At 58.7% G+C, this 18598-nt stretch overlaps 1 protein-coding gene across 1 annotated transcript in view; it reads left to right on the top strand.

Annotated features, from left to right (window-relative positions):
* Plch2 (phospholipase C eta 2) overlaps nt 1–14682 on the top strand; it is an 80757-nt gene extending 66075 nt beyond the window's left edge. The window contains exons 12-23 of the mRNA XM_051171307.1: nt 674–832; nt 4960–5058; nt 5378–5460; nt 6812–6909; nt 6997–7179; nt 7324–7431; nt 8027–8151; nt 8233–8317; nt 8410–8556; nt 8765–8844; nt 10893–11190; nt 12878–14682. Of these exons, the coding sequence (XP_051027264.1) occupies nt 674–832; nt 4960–5058; nt 5378–5460; nt 6812–6909; nt 6997–7179; nt 7324–7431; nt 8027–8151; nt 8233–8317; nt 8410–8556; nt 8765–8844; nt 10893–11190; nt 12878–14181 (2769 nt within the window). The 3' untranslated portion in view covers nt 14182–14682. The remainder of the gene's footprint in view (nt 1–673; nt 833–4959; nt 5059–5377; nt 5461–6811; nt 6910–6996; nt 7180–7323; nt 7432–8026; nt 8152–8232; nt 8318–8409; nt 8557–8764; nt 8845–10892; nt 11191–12877) is intronic.
* Nucleotides 14683–18598: the final 3916 nt, after the last annotated feature.

The following is an 18598-nucleotide window of genomic DNA, read 5'->3' as shown; positions in this document are numbered from 1 at the left end:
CCTGGGCAGTCTGCAAGAGCCTCTGCTAGTAGGGGGTAGGGGCTAGGGGTCCTTGTGACTGACATCTCTCTTCTGAGCATCGCTCACCCACTGCTCTCAGCTGCTATGAAGCAGCAGAGACTTTATTTTCCCCTGAGGAGTCATCAGATGGGAAAATAATCATGCAGGAGGCCTCTGGGCCAGAGCTAGCTAATTGTTTTAGAAAGCCCTGAGACAGCAGATTCTTCCTGCTTTGGGTGTGCCTGCACAAGTCTCTAGCTGGCCCAGGGTAGTGACAGAACTCATGACTGTGACATCCTTAACAACCACTCCATCTTGAGCACCCAAGGAGTCCTGATGTCCCAGACTGAGGTCCTCTCTCAAGTGCTCCAAACACATTACGGTCAGAGAGGGAACCCGGCCAGGGTTAAGGTTCTTCCAAAGTCAGCTCTGTCCCTGCAGTCTGCCTGGCATTTATGGAGGCCAGTGTGTGGATCCCAACCTCCTCCTCCCCTCCAGGACTCCCCACGTAGAACACTACAATAGGGGCCGGATGTTTCTAGGTGTTGGTGCCATCCATAGCTGCCTGGGGCATTATAACAGCATCTGCACTGAGAATCACAGGGGACTATGGCTGTCCCTGTCTGCTGGTCGCTGGGATGGGGACAGACACTAATGGGCTGACGTGTGGCAGGCCTCCACCAATCGGAAGCGTGTGGAAAACATTGCTAAGAAGAAGCTGGATTCTCTGATCAAGGAGTCGAAGATCCGTGACTGCGAAGACCCCAGTGACTTCACTGTGTCCACACTGTCCCCGTCTGGAAAGCTCGGGCATAAAACAGAAGCCAAGAAGGTGAGGCACATTCTTCCGACAGCTAGTCTGTGAGCTGGGTGAGGGCCCCGGAACATGTAGTAATAAACATATGTGCACGTACAGGCACCAGTATGCAGAGGAATGTTCGTAAAGCTATCCGTACACACACCTGCATGCACACGTATGCATGTACACCTCTGCACACACACACACCTGCATACATGTATGTGTGCTCACACTGCACAGCATTCATGCACACATCTGCATATTTATCTGTGCACACACCCCTCTGCACACGCCTTTACGACACTCACACATACACACCTGCATACATGTCCGTGCACACTCATGTACACTTAGTACAATGTTTGTATGTGGGCAAGTAGTCTCTTGGGGACCTAAGGCTTCTCTTGGAGGGGCTCTACTCAAAGGGTGGAGGTTTCATGGGCAATGGAGGGGTACACAGCAAGATCCCAGGGCCCAGGAAGTCCTGGGAGCAGCTGCCCACTACCTGAAGCAATTCACAGATATGTGGGGAAGTACAGAGAATGGCCTTCAGAGATTGTCCTGGCAGGTGTGCTGGGGGAGAGGCGGGTGTGCTGGGGGAGAGGCGGGTGCCAGATTGCACAGTCAGTGTGCCTCTGGTGGGGAGCAGGAGCCAGGCTTGAAGGGCAGGTACATTAGATAGACAGCCATCATCGAGCAGCTGGCTGTGGTGGTTGTGGCAGGTGGGGCAGCTGGCCTCACAGCTGAGCAAGGCAATCCTACAGGGTGAGATGTTGGCTGGAGTAGCTCTCCTTGCCTGGAGAGCCACCCCCACCCCTACCCCCTTCCCTTCCTGTGCCTCCGGATCACTTTTAGCTGTTTCCAAGGCTCTTGGGGGGGGTGAGGGGGGGGGAGTGGAAGAGGGCTTCTTCCAGATGCACAGGGTCCTCTCCCGCTGTATTTTTAGAGGTGTGTTTGTTTCCACCCACAACCCTGGAGGGCTCAGCATAGCTGATGTGATGGCTCTGCGCAGGTGGGCCACACAGGCCCTATGCTCACAACCTTCTCTTTATTTTTAGCTCCCAGACATTTGGGCAGGAGTGCATAACCTGCCTGGTGCTTTGCCCAGTCTCTGCGAGCAGAGGCTGAGTGGAGGTGAGGCCCTGGAATTGGTCCAACCTTGGTGAAGGTTCACAAGATCTCTGCTTTTCTAGGCCCACAAGAGGGACACCTGGGGCCAGTAGCACAGCTAGGCCCCTACCGCCTCATGTAGAAATAACCACGCTCAGAGAAAGCTTCTCGGAGGAGGAGGAGGAAGAGGAGGAGGAGGTGGAAGAGGAGGAGGAGGTGGAAGAGGAGGAGGAAGAAGGGAGGAGAAGGGAGGAGAAGGGAGGAAGAGGAGGAGGAAGAAGGGAGGAGAAGGAGGAAGAGGAGAGGAGGAAGAGGAGGAGGAGGAAGAGGAGGAGGAGGAAGAAGGGGGAGGAGGAAGAGGTGAGGAGGAAGAGGAAGAAGAAGGGGGGAAGAGGAAGAGGGGAGGAGGAGGAGGAGATCTCTTTATTGAGATACCCAGGTTGGAGAAGAAGCTCGCACCCCAGCTTGACCGTATCACCAGGCTATCTGCACAGCCTGCTAGAGACCAACAGAAAGGATGTGCATAACGAAGTTTGCTAAGCCAGGGGCACGGGGGAGCATGGAATAGGGTGCTGGCTGCCAGGGCGCTTCTCGGGGTGTGGCCCAGGCAGAGAGGGGAGATCTGTGTAGGTTTGTTATGTCACCCTGGCCTTGTTTTTTGTTTCTTTAAATTCTCTGGGCGAGGTGTTATTCCCTTTGCATATGAACCCCGAGAACATGAGGCCCAACTCAGGGGTTCTTGTGAGCCAGCAGGAGGTCCTGGGCGCAGCATGTGAGCACAAGGGGGGAACAGAAGAGACCCCCTCTTAGTAGTGAACCATAGCTCCAGAGGGCAAAGACTGGTGCCGTTGGAGCCCTGTCCCTCAGCCTGGCCCCAGAACAGGATATTTTCTGCTGAGGACAGGGGCTTAACCGCTGGCCTTGTCTGTGGAGAGGACACCCCTGCCCCAATGTTGTGTATGCAACTTTTCCCTAACCTTACCCCACGCTCACAGTCCCTCAGGGTGGCCAGGGCAAGCTCTGTGTGCATGGCACTTCTGAGCTGATGGTGGCTTCTGACCTTGTCGCGTGAACGGCGGCCTGGTGAGCACGTGCCTCCATGGACAGGGTGTACTTCTTTTGTGTGCATATTTTGGTCACAGAGGGCATGGTGATGGCAACAGTTTGCACATTCCTTAAAGAGCTTAGAAACACTTCAGCCCCGTGGGGTCCCCAACACATGAGCGCAGCTTCTAGGGCCTTCTCCCACTCCATGTCCACAAATTCAGAAGAAACCCAACTGCCGTTCCTGGGACCCATGCACCAGGGTCTCTAAAGGGTGTGAGGACACAGATAAGCCTGGTGCCTCAGACACGGCGAATCCGCCCCTGGCGCTGGACCTGGGAAAAATCTCTGGACCGGAAGGGCCCAGCTGGCATGGCCACAGGGTACTTTGGGCATCAGAGAGGGCCAGCCACATCTGGTCCTGACCCTCCAAGAGGATAAAGGTAAGGGCAGCTGGAGGGAGCTTCAGATGCCCACCACAGTAATAAGATCAGCAACGGGGGTGGGGGGTTGGGGGATGGGGGGCGGTGCTTGATGAGATCAAGTCAGAGTGGCTTAGGGATCACGGGGAAACTTCAGTTGCTTTCCCAGAGTTCTCTGTGGTCAGGGACCAAAGTGAGCTCTTTACAGCATCTCTGGATTGCCCATACACACATGCAAGGGTGTGCACAAGTGTCCATGGTGTATGCAGGGGTATGGACATATGTGCATGGTATATACAGGAGTCCACAATGTATGTAGGAATGTACAGTTTGGCAGCAGACCAAGGTATGTGCTAGGATCCATGCCTATTCAAGGGTCCATAATGTGTGTGCAGGTGTTGTCTTATGGTGTGGGAAGAAGTGTCCATATGCATGTGCAGGAGTGCCCTTGGGCTAGTGTGCAGGGGTCCATGGGTGCAGTAACACCCATGACATGTGCAGATATAATCTGTATATTTAACGGGGATACACACCCTGGTGTGTGGGCAGTTCTCACATGTGTACTTTGGGAGTGGGGTACGTTTGCTCCTGCTGACACCCTTGTCTAGTGGGGATCTCAAGCTGTAGGTGACGGGTCTAGTGTGTCTGACAGAAACCTTCCTCCACCCAGGCTAGGGAACGAAATGAGGTGGGCACCCCTGGCTAGAGCTGTCCTGAGGTCTTGGGTGTCTGTGCAAGAGTTGTGGGAGTCAGTGGCGGCAGCCACAGGGGTCTGGGAGAAGCAAGTGTGTAGAACAGTTACTGCTCAGGGGCTCGGGGTGGAGCAAGCTTGTGGCATGGGGTCCCATCCTGAACTTCTCAGACTCACTGAGCCAGCTGGATCTGGATTATTCACCTAATTTGTGCTGCAGTAACAGGCTGGGACACCAGGGCTCTCAGGGAGCTTCAAAAAAGGATTACGTAAGCAGATGCATCTAAAAGTGCTCCAGCTGCACGCGTGCAGTCTCCATCCATGGTAAAGGAGCTTAGAACACGCATGCATTCTCCATCCGTGGTAAAGGAGCTTGGAACACGCGTGCAGTCTCCATCTGTGGTAAAAAGGAGCTTGGAACATGCGTGCAGTCTCTGTCTGTGGTAAAGGAGCTTGGAACACGCGTGCAGTCTCTGTCTGTGGTAAAGGAGCTTGGAACACGCGTGCAGTCTCCATCTGTGGTAAAAAGGAGCTTGGAACACGCGTGCAGTCTCTGTCTGTGGTAAAGGAGCTTGGAACACACGTGCAGTCTCCATCTGTGGTAAGGAGCTTGGAACACGCGTGCAGTCTCCATCTGTGATAAAGGGGGCTTAGAACACACGTACAATTTCCATCTGTGACAAAGGAGCTTGAGTGTAACACCACACACCATGGAAGGCTGGCGCTGGTTTTGTCCTGACTCCAGTTCCTCAGGCCTTTTTCTTGGCAGCTGTGTGTGGCTCTCCCAAATCAGTGCCTTGCTTCCAGGCCTGGCCACTTCTGCCTCCTCCAGGAAGCTGTCCTGCCCTCTTTGCCTGGTCGGAGATTGAGTTCAACCTCTGTCTGTCTCTCAGGGTCAGAGCAAGGTTGAGGAAGATGTGGAGTCAGGCGAGGACACCGGGGTTAGCAGGCGGAACAGCCGGCTCCTCATGAGCAGCTTCTCCAAGCGCAAGGTGAGCAGAGGTCCCAGGCTATGGGGAGGGGTGGGGTCCCATCTGGTGCTGCCATCATCCCTTTCGCTAGCTGTGGTTGGCGACAGGTCTCCAAGGTCAGGAGCTCAGGAGCTCTGGTGACACCTTCCCTTGACCCCCACTGGCCAGTGACTGAGCCGAGCCCCGAGCGTCCCCCAGGGCCAGGGCAGATGCCACTGTGGGCCTGTGGGGTAGGAACTCAGGAACCTGGGCGCACAGCCTCTACCTTGCACCTCCTGGCCTTTTTCCTGTTCTGGCTTGACCCACGCTTCTCAAGTCACAGTTCCACTTCCCCACACAGAAAAAAGGCAGCAAGATAAAGAAGGTGGCCAGCGTGGAAGAGGGGGACGAGAACCCGGACTCCCCAGGCAGCCAGAGCCGAGGGTCAGTGACCTGCCCAGTGTGTGTCTGTGTGTGTGTGGTGTGTGTGAGTGTGTGTGTGTGTGTGTTCTTTGTCCAGTCCCAGGGAGAGATTGGGGGCTGATATGGCCATCCAGGCCCCATGCCTCACTTTTATCCTGAACTCTTAAGAAAGTAATGAAAACGTGAGGTTGTCCAGGCAGCACAGAAAGAGATAACAGCCCGGGGCCGGCCTGGCAGTGCTCGGGGTACAGGGGCGGGGCAGGGGGAGGCTGGTCCAACGGTTCCCTCAGGGTCTCCTGGGCACAGACACTACCTGACCGACCAGACCTCAGTTCCCACCTCCCCTTCCCACGGCCCTCAGCCTTCCATTCCCTCCAGGGTAGTGCCTGTCTGTCTCTGTGCCTCCTGTACGCCATGAGAGTGGCAGCTGCCCTGGGCCTGTGCCAGGCTGCCTACGCCTACTTGCTTTCCACAGCACCTTTGAGGGGTCACTACTAGTCCAGCTTAGAACCCACCTTCCCACTGACCCTAGTCCCCACTCCTGCTCCTCCCCTGCCCTTCTCCTTCCCAGGCCTTGTTCTTGCTGGTCCCTATCTGTGTCTCCCGCAGCCTTTCCCTGCCCCTCTGTGTCTCACTTCTGCCCGGGCGCGCTGCTAAGACACTGTCACTCGGCTCCTTCTCCAGGACTTAAGTCACTCTAACCCCTCCCTCGACTCCCCCATGCGCTCTCAGATCCCTTCAGAAGTGTGTGTTCCTCCAAACGCCCCTCTGCTGGGCAGGCATCTCCAGCCTCCGTCTTGTACATGTCCAGGGGCACCAAGGATCTTTGTCTCAAAGGTCCTGCGATGGCTTCATCTCAGACCACATCCAACAGACACACTTTTTGTTTGATTGTCTGTTGAGACAGGGTTTCTCTGGGTAGCCCTGGGTGTCTTGGAACTTGCTCTCTAGACCAGGCTGGCCTTCAACTCACCGAGAACCTCCTGCCTCTGCCTCCCAAGTGCTGGAATTAAAGGCCACCGCCGCCCGCAGCAGACACGTTTCTATAGCCTCATCACTGATAGGGTTGATCCGTTCCCACCTCCTGTGAGACCCCCTTGGGTACCAGGGTGGTGGGTACACAGAACAGAGAGAGGGTCAGGCTGAGACTAAGCCACCAGGACACTGGACGGCTAGAGTAGGGCACCTGCCTGCTGGGGCTACAATGAACCTTAGCGATTGTTTACAAGTCCCAGGTTGCCTGGGACACGTGATTTGGGGAGCAGGACCTTTACAGGCCTGTAGCCTGGATCGAAGAACAGGAAGTCTGGCTGGGACTGGGCGGGAGAGGCTTAGCCACTGGGACCTGAGTAGCTCTGCCACACCTTCGTAGGACTACCCGGCAAAAGAAGACCATGAAGCTGTCACGAGCCCTCTCGGACCTAGTGAAATATACCAAGTCTGTGGGCACCCATGACGTGGAGATGGAGGGTGAGGGCCACGTGGAGGGTGGGGCCGGGCAGGCCGGCTGTGGGGTGCAGGCTGTGCACGCTCATGCCTGGCTGGTCTGGGCCCCAGTGCCGTCCAGCTGGCAGGTGACGTCCTTCAGTGAGACCAAGGCCCACCAGATCCTGCAGCAGAAGCCTGCCCAGTACTTACGCTTCAACCAGCACCAGCTCTCGCGCATATACCCCTCCTCCTACCGCGTCGACTCCAGCAACTACAACCCGCAACCCTTCTGGAATGCTGGCTGCCAGATGGGTGCGCGTGCAGGCGTGTGGTGCAGGGCGGGGTGGTGAGGAGGGACCCTCGGGTGGCACGAGAAGTGGCCCTGTCTGCCCCTGCGCGGCTTACAGCCCCAGAACTCGACATTCCTGACCTGCACGGTTTCTGTCTTCTCTTCAGTTGCCCTGAACTACCAGTCGGAAGGGCGGATGCTGCAGCTGAACAGAGCCAAGTTCAGTGCCAATGGCGGCTGTGGCTACGTGCTCAAACCACAGTGCATGTGCCAGGGTGAGGGGCTCAGGCCGGGGTGGGCTCCAGTGACATACACGGGCCACTAGGGTGCTGGGTACATAGGACAGAGCAGAGGATCTGTCTGAGACCGAGCTACCAGGACACTGGAGGAGTAGCATGGGTACCTGCCTGCTGAGGGTACAGTGAGCCTTTAACGATGCCAGGGACCTGAGGGTGGGGAGTTAGGGAGTGCCTTTGCGTGGGATTCAGGGACGGGACTCGTCTGAGGCCCTGGTGTGCTCCAGGAGATGCAGGCCCAGGACCACAGCCCCCGATGGGCGTGCTCAGGAGCCATGCGCTGCTTCCCAGTGTTCTGCACAGACTGCCAGTCTACATACTGTCCTTCCAGTATGTCTCTCGGTTGCATGGAGCCATGTTCCACTGCATGGTTGTGCTCTTGATGGTAGCACTCTGAGCAAGTGCCTAGCTGCCCTATGACAAGGGCACTTGCCCCCACTATGATGCAGCTGCCCCATCCCAGGCCAAAGCTTTCTGTCTGTTCCATAGGGCTGTTTCCTACCAGGGCCCCACAGACCAACAGGTAGGTGTGAGCCATAAGCTGTGTATCTGGCTCACACCTGCATCCTCTTAGGTGTCTTCAACCCCAACTCTGAGGATCCCCTGCCCGGGCAGCTCAAGAAGCAGCTGGCCCTGAGGATCATCAGTGGCCAGCAGCTGCCCAAGCCACGGGACTCGGTGCTGGGTGACCGTGGGGAGGTAGGGGCGAGCCCATGGAGGTACACAGGTGGGTGGTGGGAGAGCGCGGGCCCCCGGTGCCACCCCTCACCCTGTCCCCAGATCATCGACCCCTTCGTGGAGGTGGAGGTCATCGGGCTCCCTGTGGACTGCAGCAAGGAGCAGACGCGAGTGGTGGACGACAATGGTGAGGGCCCCGCTGGGCGCCCAGTGCCCTGTCCACTCTGGGGCCCCTCTGGCGCCAGCCTGACCCACTGATTCTCTCCCCACTGTCTCCAGGATTCAACCCCATGTGGGAGGAAACACTGGTGTTCACTGTGCACATGCCCGAGATTGCACTTGTGCGCTTCCTCGTCTGGGACCACGACCCCATTGGACGTGACTTCATTGGCCAGAGGACGCTGGCCTTCAGCAGCATGATGCCAGGTGGGGGAGGGTCAGCAATTGCCAGCACTCAGCACTGGTGTTTCCTGACGAGCTGAGAACACAGGGAGGGAGGGGGCTCAGCCTTTCCCTGCTATGAGCAGGAAAGTTTCCTGGTCCTGCCCAAGGCCTGGAGACCTTTGAGGCATGCATGGGTTGGCAGGGTAAGGAGGGGTGGGAACCTTGGTGACTGGTGACCCTGTTGCTCCAGGCTACCGACATGTGTACCTAGAGGGGATGGAAGAGGCCTCTATCTTTGTACATGTGGCTGTTAGCGACATTAGTGGTAAGGTGAGTATTGCCTCCCAGGCCTCCTGGAGCCACAGGAAGGGTAGCACCAGCCCTCCCCTACCCACCCCCCCCCCCCGGGGCTAGGGCCTGGCATTCACTTCTCTGGGCCTCTTCTTCAACCTGTGATGTGGGCTATTGGGAGATGCTAACCCTGGGGCCTATCAGTGCTGCCTCTGTGTCCCAAGGAGGCTCTGGGCACCCATGTGTGTCAAATGCCCCTGCCCTGGGATGGAATCCCCTAGTATCTGCCCCCCCCCCCCCCCGCCAAGCCCTCCATCTGTTGCCTGTTTTCCTCAGTGGCTACCTACACCCTGTATATCCAGGGGCCCTGATTGCTTGGGTTGGTTCTCTGCAGGGCCAGAGCACCATGACCCCACTGTGATCCCTCCTGGGCATCACTTGTCCTGAGTGCCCCGCCTCTCCGCATCTTATATCCTGAAAGGGATTTACCTGCATTTGCATACTGCCTGGATCCCAGAGCCCCATCCCATGTGCCCCTGCCCCAGGCCAGAACAGGAAGTAGCCTCAGTCTGTGGAGTCCAGCTGTCTAGGGGCCCCTTAGGATACAATTTGGTACAGCCAACCCTTTGGGGCCTGTAACTGCACAGTGAATGGGTCCTGCTGGGCTCAGCACTAACTCTCCCATAGCAACAGGAGCCCCGAGGCACCACCCATCCGCCTATCCAGTGTCTGCCTGTCTCTGAGGGCCATGGGCTGGGTAGGCCCTGCTCTGGCCACCATGGCCACCTCACCTGCCTTCACTCTGTCTCTTTGGTCTTGCAGTGAGCTTCTCTATGTCCCAAGTCTACTTTTAGAAGCTCAGCCTTGTTAGGAGTCTCAAAGGTACCCGGCGCTGCGGGACGGTGTAGCCCGCCGCCCCACCTGCATGCCAGGCCGCGCCCATTAGCATCCGTGATTCTCAGTAGCGTTTGGAGACTGTCAGCTCATGTGACATGGATCATGACATGGTTCTGGGGTCCCCTGGGCCATCTGCAGCCAGAGAGCAGCATTTATGAGGCAGATCCAGGATTCAGCCAAGGCCAAGGCCTGTCCTATGTCCTGTGCTCAACCTCCCGGCCTCGGCCCTTCCCACGACTAGCTCTCTCTGCACAGCCTTGTAGCTCCTTCCTGCCCTCCTCTTCCCTCTGCCTGCCTACACTGTCAGTTCTCGGCCCCTCTAGTGCTCTCCTCAGTATATGCCAGGGTCTGAGTTGGGGCGGCGGTGGGGCACCCAGCAGGCACTCCAGCTGGAATCCTGGATCTCCTTCTAAATGGCTTTCCAACCACGTTGACCAAATTGCACTGGATTTGGGATCTTGAATCAGGAAGCTGATTCAAGTGCCTCTGCAGAAGGGCCCCTGGGCCTCTCCAGCGCACGAGCACGGCCCATCTTGGGGGAATGGTGGGTGTTGGTGGTGGGGTCCAGGGGTGTATGGCATGTGAGGACCCCCATGGCCTCTGGCCTCTTAAGAGGTAGCCGCAGATCCTCCCCAGCAGTGATATATGTAGAGGGGGATGCAGGAGGGGACTGTCACTGGTCAGATGTTGAGCCAACTGAGGGCCTCAGGAACTCATGGGGCCAGAGTGCAAGCCACCCTGGAGGTGGTCAGGGAAGCTTTCTAGAAAGGTAGCCCTCTAGAAGGCAGGAGGGGTACCTGGGAAGTCGGGAGGCTGCTATACAGGGCAGGGTGAGTGACCCATGGTGACAACAGACCCCCCAGCTAGAGCTACAGTCATCAGTTCCTCAAGGCTGGCATCAGTGGGTGGCCAGGGTGTGGGGATTGAGGTCTGTCCTTAAGGTGACACGGGCAAGGTTTGCTAGATCCCATCTCAAGTTTGGGAAGGGACAGGCTTTTAGTCTGAAGGGCGAAGAAGTCCTCTTATCCTTGGTAGAGTTGCCAGGAAACTGTTTCCTGTATATGGCATTCTAACATGCTCTTATGGCGGTCCATGGCCCCCACAGGCCCAGAACTCCCTCTGGAGAGCCAGTTCTCCACAGCAGCCACACCTGGGCCAGGCACTGGCTATGTGGACTCCTTTTCTTGCAGGTCAAGCAGACTCTGGGTCTAAAAGGTCTGTTCCTCCGCGGCCCAAAGCCAGGCTCACTGGACAGTCATGTTGCTGGGCAGCCCCTGCCCCGGCCCTCCGTTAGCCAGAGGCTCCTGCGGCGCACAGCCAGTGCCCCAACCAAAAGCCAGAAGCCGAGTCGCAAGGGCTTCCCAGAGCTGGCCCTGGGCACCCAGGACGCAGGCTCTGAGGGAGCAGCCGATGATGTGGCACCCCCTAGCCCCAACCCAGCTCTGGAGGCCCCTGCTCAGGAGAGGTCAGGCAGCAGCAGTCCCCGAGGTAAGGCACCAGCAGGAGAAGCAACAGAAGAGAGAACCCCGGCACAGGTGCGGTCCCTGCATGCCCCCGAAGGCCCTGGAGCTGCAGGGATGGCCGCCACATGCATGAAGTGTGTGGTGGGCTCCTGCGCCAGTATGGACGTTGAGGGCCTTCGAAGGGAACAACCACCCAGCCCTGGACCTGCGGGCAGCCACATGGCCATCAGTCAGCAGCCCAGGGCCCGGGTAGATTCACTGGGGGGCCCTTGCTGCAGCCCGAGTCCTCGAGCTACCCCAGGGAAAAGCAGAGAGGCCCCCAAGGGTCCTAGGGCTCGGCAGCAGGGTCCAGGCAGCGGCTCTGTGTCCTCGGACTCCAGCAGCCCAGACAGCCCCAAGGTGGCCCCCTGCCAGCCAGAGGGTGCTCACAGGCAGCAGGGGGCGCTGCAGGGAGAGATGAACGCCTTGTTCGTTCAAAAGCTGGAGGAGATCAGGAGTCGGTCCCCCATGTTCTCCACCGGTAAGGCCTGCCATCCCTCCGCATCCCATGCGCTGTACCCGGCATGCCTAGGCAGTTTGTGCTCTTGGCTTCATCTGCTTCATCAGCTTAGCCCATGGCCGTCTGCCTCAGACCCCTCCCCTCTGCCCAAAGGGCCCTGCACTTCGGAGGGATGGGGGAACAGGGGAGTCTGAGCCATCTGAGGAGCCCCAGGATATCCGACCTGCCCTCAGCGAAGGCTTCCCTGGTGTCTTGCTGGCTGCCCTGACTGGCTGCTCTGATGACCCTCCTGGCTCTGAAAAGATCCCAGCTCTTAGTCCTGCTTCCCTCCAGGGCCAGATTCAAGAACCGCTCTGCCCTGCAGTCCTTGTCAGGTCTGCTGTCAGGTGTTGGTGGTGCTGAAGGGTATATCGCCTTGGAGGCCCCTCAGAGACCAGGGCAGAAGGTGCTCAGAACTTGGGGGTCAGTCAGGACCTCAGTGCACAGGGGTCTGCACTGCCCAGATGGCACTTGGCCCGCCTGCCCACCATCTGGGCTGACAGTTCTGGCACACACCTTGTCAGCAGGAGTGTGAGGGAACTGGACCGAGCTGGTTACCTGAGCTGTTGTCTGGGTGGGAGGGAGGCACACGGAGCCTGCCTGCTTTCATCGTAATCCTGCTCCTGGCCAGCCTCGTTGTCTGTCTGTCCACCTACCAGCCCACCTGACACTGCCCAGCCTCGTTGTCTGTCTGTCCATCTGCCAGCCCACCCACACTGACCATGTTCTCCTTTCTGTCCCTGCTGTCTGCGCTGCTTCCATAGTTAGGGATTGAGACCTGCGAGTGCCAGGTAACAGGCCCAACCTCTGTGTGTCCCCACGCTGCCCCAGCCCAAGCAGGCCCAGATGTGGCCTGCCTGTTTGTTGTCCTATGGACCCTGTGTGAGGCCCAGGACTACCTCTCCAACTTTAGCAGGGTGGGGGTGCTCTGAGTGCCACATTACATGTGTCTAAGTGGTGAAGCCTAGCTACTCGGGTACCCTGGGGTGGGCTGGCCCCTACCCTCAGCTCAGGAGTCAGGAACCCAACTCGCTGATGAGATTCGTATTCACAGTCTCTCTCTCTCTCATTCCTTCCCTTCCTCTCTTCATCCTTTTTGTTTCTTGATTCCCACTCCTGTCTCCCTGTCTGTCCTTTCCTCTCCACCTCGTGTCCCATCCCTTTTTCCCCACAGATACTCGCCTCTTCCCCCTGCAGCGGTCCATCTCCCCCCTGTGCAGCCTGGAACCCATTGCTGAGGAACCAGTCCTGGGCCCTGGCCCCCCACTCCAGGCAGCCGTCCCCACAGCTCCTTCTCAGGAAGGGCCTGAGTGCCCTGCAGAACTGGCAGCCAAAGTAATTGGCCCCCAGCAGACATCTCTGGGAGCTTTGGGGACTGTCCAGCTCAGGACTGGGGACAATAGGAACAATGCAGAGATACCCCCCAAACCACACAATGGTGGGGTCCCCAGTGGGACACATGAGGAGACCTCTGGCAGGCAGACAGACAGCAAGAGCCGCTCCTGGGCCCTGGGCCACCTGCCAGTGGTTAGAAGGGCCAAGAGTGAGGGCCAGGTGCCCTCAGAACCCTCGCCTACACCTGCAGTGTACTCGGATGCTACGGGCACTGACAGGCTATGGCAGCGGCTGGAGCCCAGCAGTCACCGGGACAGCGTGTCCTCATCCTCCAGCATGTCATCCAGCGACACTGTCATAGACCTATCGTTGCCCAGCCTGGGCCTCTGCCGCAGCCGGGAGAACATCCCAGGAGTCTCTCTTGGACGCCTGACCCCACGGCCCTGCGTGGCCTCAGCTGCCCGTCCTGACCTGCTTCCTGTGAGCAAGAGCAAATCAAACCCCAACCTGCGTGTTGCAGGTGGGCTGCCTCCTGCACTGGATGATCTGCAGCCCCGGCCTCTTGCCCCGCGGCTGACCAGCCTCCACCCACGGCCACCCTGGCGTCATCTCACCCTGGTGGGCCTGCAGGACTGCCCAGTGTCTGCTAAGTCCAAGAGTCTGGGAGACCTAACAGCTGACGACTTTGCCACCAGCTTCCAGGGCAGTGCCAGCAGCTTGAGCTGTGGCCTGGGCCCCCTGGGTGTGGCGCGTCAGGTGCTGGAGCCAGGAATGCGGAGAGATGCTCTCACGGAGCAACTACGCTGGCTCACCGGCTTCCAGCAGGCTGGGGACATCACATCACCCACCAGCTGGGGCCCAGCTGGGGATGGGTCTGTAGGGGGCCCCAGCTTCCTGAGACGCTCCTCCTCCCGCAGCCAGAGCCGTGTGCGTGCCATTGCCAGCCGGGCCCGCCAAGCTCAGGAGCGCCAGCAGCGGCAAAGAGGCCTGGACTCACGGGGTCCCCCAGAGGAGGAGCGGGGCACCCCTGAGGGTGCCTGTTCTGTAGGCCATGAGGGCTGTGTGGATGTGCCAATGCCTACCAAGGGAGCCTCTGAGCAGGTGTGTGGTGCTGCTGATGGCCGGCTGCTGCTCAGGCTCTGACCCTGCCTGATAACTCAGCTCCCCACCTTCCTTCTAACTGCCTGCAGGGGGGGCTGGCCTCAGCCCACCCTTTGCTCAGGAAATGAAGCCACTGGGCCCCCAGAGCTGTTATGCCCCACTTGCTATCTGTGGAGCACCCAGTAGCTTCCCCTTCAACCTTAGCTGTCCTGTCTCCAACCCTGGGAAGCAATGGACAGCCCTGTCACCCGTCCCAGTGCGTAGTCTCCATGTTTTAAAAGATAGAGGTATTTAACTTTTTAGAACCAAAACTACACCACAGCAAATGACTCTGAGCCCTTTCCCACTGTTCCACCTGGTGTCTGGCCCTGAGGCGTGTGCTGTGTGCTTGTGCCCGAGAATGCCTGTGAAACACCCACAACTGCTAGGATGTTTGTCCCTGTCCCCTACCCTGCTGTGCACCTGGCTTGTTTTGAACAAACACCCCAGCAATTGTGTAAACTTGGGAACACAACTCCAATAAATGCACCAGGCCTGTTCCGTGTGGGCTCACCTGCTGCCTGTTCCGTGTGGGCCACTCCCTGCTGCTGTACCAGCTCTGTCCTCATAGGGCAGGGAGGACAGTCTGCCAGGGTGGGCCTGGGTGACCCCCTCAAGGAAGCATGCGCAGGCCCCACTGTGGATGTCATGCAGCGTCAGGACAAGTGGCTCCAGGCCTGTTCATCTCCTGGGAAACTCAGGTTCTCCTGGGTCTTCCTCAGCCTCTGTTGACTGAGGTGACTCCACCCAGCGCTGTCAGGAAGGCCACTCTGCTCCCATGTTCCCCTGGCACAGGCAGGGCCTGTATCGACTTACCTGACTCAGCCAGGCCAAGCAAGTCCAGCAGACCTCCTGCTTCCCTAACCTGCTGGACAGGACATGTGGGCGCTGTGGCCTAAGCACAAGCCCCCTGCGTGGGGCCAGTGAGAGGGCTCAGCCTGAAGAGTTGCTGTACCAGCTTGGTAAGCAATGCCTCAGAGAACGGGAGATCCAATGGGCTTGGCAGGGCTGCAGGAAGGCAGGGTCGCAGACCTGGTCTCACTAGGGAGGAAGTAGCTTTCTACTCTGGCTAAGAGAGGCAGCAGGTTGGGGCTGTTGATGGGATGTGACAAGTATTGACCACAGGCTGGTCCCCTCCCCATAGTTAAGGTAGGTGAGGTGGGAACACAGGCAGGCCTCCAGGGCAAGATATACTAGGCACTTACTAACGTGCACTCAGAGCCGGGCACTGCCCACCTCACTAATGTCCACTCAGAGCCGGGGCACTGCCCACCTCACTAATGTCCACTCAGAGCCGGGGCACTGCCCACCTCACTAACGTACGCTCAGAGCCGGGGCACTGCACACCTCACTAACGTACACTCAGAGCCGGGGCACTACCCACCTCACTAACGTACGCTCAGAGCCGGGGCACTGCACACCTCACTAATGTCCACTCAGAGCCGGGCACTGCCCACCTCACTAACGTACGCTCAGAGCCGGGGCACTGCCCACCTCACTAATGTCCACTCAGAGCCGGGGCACTGCCCACCTCACTAATGTCCACTCAGAGCCGGGCACTGCCCACCTCACTAACGTACGCTCAGAGCCGGGGCACTGCCCACCTCACTAATGTCCACTCAGAGCCGGGGCACTGCCCACCTCACTAACGTACGCTCAGAGCCGGGGCACTGCACACCTCACTAACGTACACTCAGAGCCGGGCACTGCCCACCTCACTAACATACACTCAGAGCCGGGGCACTGCCCACCTCACTAACATACACTCAGAGCCGGGCACTGCCCACCTCACTAATGTCCACTCAGAGCCGGGGCACTGCCCACCTCACTAACGTACGCTCAGAGCCGGGCACTGCCCACCTCACTAATGTCCACTCAGAGCCGGGGCACTGCCCACCTCACTAATGTACGCTCAGAGCCGGGGCACTGCCCACCTCACTAACGTACGCTCAGAGCCGGGGCACTGCCCACCTCACTAATGTCCACTCAGAGCCGGGGCACTGCCCACCTCACTAACGTACGCTCAGAGCCGGGCACTGCCCACCTCACTAATGTCCACTCAGAGCCGGGGCACTGCACACCTCACTAATGTACGCTCAGAGCCGGGCACTGCCCACCTCACTAACGTACGCTCAGAGCCGGGGCACTGCCCACCTCACTAATGTCCACTCAGAGCCGGGGCACTGCCCACCTCACTAATGTCCACTCAGAGCCGGGGCACTGCCCACCTCACTAATGTCCACTCAGAGCCGGGCACTGCCCACCTCACTAACGTACGCTCAGAGCCGGGGCACTGCCCACCTCACTAATGTCCACTCAGAGCCGGGGCACTGCCCACCTCACTAATGTACGCTCAGAGCCGGGGCACTGCCCACCTCACTAATGTCCACTCAGAGCCGGGGCACTGCCCACCTCACTAATGTCCACTCAGAGCCGGGGCACTGCACACCTCACTAATGTACGCTCAGAGCCGGGGCACTGCCCACCTCACTAACGTACGCTCAGAGCCGGGGCACTGCCCACCTCACTAACGTACGCTCAGAGCCGGGGCACTGCCCACCTCACTAATGTCCACTCAGAGCCGGGGCACTGCCCACCTCACTAATGTCCACTCAGAGCCGGGCACTGCCCACCTCACTAACGTACGCTCAGAGCCGGGGCACTGCACACCTCACTAACATACACTCAGAGCCGGGCACTGCCCACCTCACTAATGTCCACTCAGAGCCGGGGCACTGCCCACCTCACTAATGTACGCTCAGAGCCGGGGCACTGCCCACCTCACTAATGTACGCTCAGAGCCGGGGCACTGCACACCTCACTAACATATACTCAGAGCCGGGGCACTACCCACCTCACTAATGTCCACTCAGAGCCGGGGCACTGCCCACCTCACTAATGTACGCTCAGAGCCGGGCACTGCCCACCTCACTAACGTACGCTCAGAGCCGGGGCACTGCCCACCTCACTAACGTACGCTCAGAGCCGGGGCACTGCCCACCTCACTAACATATACTCAGAGCCGGGGCACTGCCCACCTCACTAATGTACGCTCAGAGCCGGGCACTGCACACCTCACTAACGTACGCTCAGAGCCGGGGCACTGCCCACCTCACTAACGTACGCTCAGAGCCGGGGCACTGCACACCTCACTAACATATACTCAGAGCCGGGGCACTGCCCATCTCCTGCTCACCTCTTCTGAAGACCCAGCTAAGGCAGATGTGGGACTCAGGGGCCATGTGACCCTGCCCCAGGGTGGGCCCGCATTCACCCTAACCGGAGCTGGGGTGGGAACTAGGGCATCTTCCTGGGTTTGGACAGTTCTAGGCCCCACCTGCAGGAAGCCTGCTCAAACAGGGAGGGCTTTCTCATCTGAGCTGGGGACCAAGGAGCATACCCCAGTCTGGGAATAAAAACTTGTGACACTAGATCCCTGGTTTGGGGCCCACAGCTACCCAAGCTGATGATTTGAGGCCCCTGCGCTAGGCTGGGAGGTGGGGAAGTGGGACTGAGACTGCTGATAGTAGAACCTCAGGATGGTGCCTTGTGTGGTGCCTGCTGCCCCCTGGTGGCTATCTGTGGGAGGGCCAGACCACAATTCTACCTGTCTATAGGCACTGCCTAAGGGCTGGCACACAGGGAGTCACTGCCACACACACATCATAGGTGGTACGGTCCACCTCAACATCCAGGGCAGTGAGGGCATCAGGCAGGGCCTCAAATGGCCACTGAAAACCTCTGGGGGCATGGAAAGGGGTGGGGTAAGTCTAGACTACTCTGGCCCCAGGTCCAGGCCCTATCACATTGCTTGGGCACTGGCACTCGCAGCAGCTACCGCCCTGAAAGGTGAGCTCAGCTGGGTGGTGGGCATCCGCTGTGCCTCTCGGCTGACCTGCTTCTACCTGCAGGGGCTTGGTGGAACTGGTGTCAGCCCCAGGCACTAAGAACAAGGCTCCGCCACTATACCTGTGCTGCCCTGCACATATCCACCCCCGGGGACATGTCAGTATACCTGAGGCATCTCACAGCACTCCCAGACACCAAGCCCTGGGGACTGAAATCAATGCCATAGCAACAAAACCCACACAGGTTGCTGGGCTCTGCCTCGCTCCCTGCAAGAGCCCTTGAGGGTCCTCCATGACGAGCTTGCTCTCTACCGGCTCTTGAGTCAGGAGTGCAGCTTAGCGGCTTGTGCTGTCCCCAGGAGCCTTAGGGACTGGAGCTGGCTCGGCGGCTAGGCACGCGGTGCTGCTGCTGCTGAGTCAAGACATGGGGATGAGGGAAACACTGAGACCCAAGGAGGGACGGGACAGGACTGCAAGTTCAGCACTAAGCAGCACCAGAGGGGTCGCCATCGTCCACTCGGGAGCACAGAGAAAATGATCTGATGTCTGGGAGACCTGCTGTGCCAGGCACT

Source organism: Acomys russatus, chromosome 29 (genome assembly GCF_903995435.1).
Source record: "Acomys russatus chromosome 29, mAcoRus1.1, whole genome shotgun sequence".
NCBI lineage: Eukaryota > Metazoa > Chordata > Mammalia > Rodentia > Muridae > Acomys > Acomys russatus.
The sequence above is the reverse complement of the archived record's forward strand: the minus strand, read 5'-3'. Positions and strand labels throughout refer to the sequence as shown.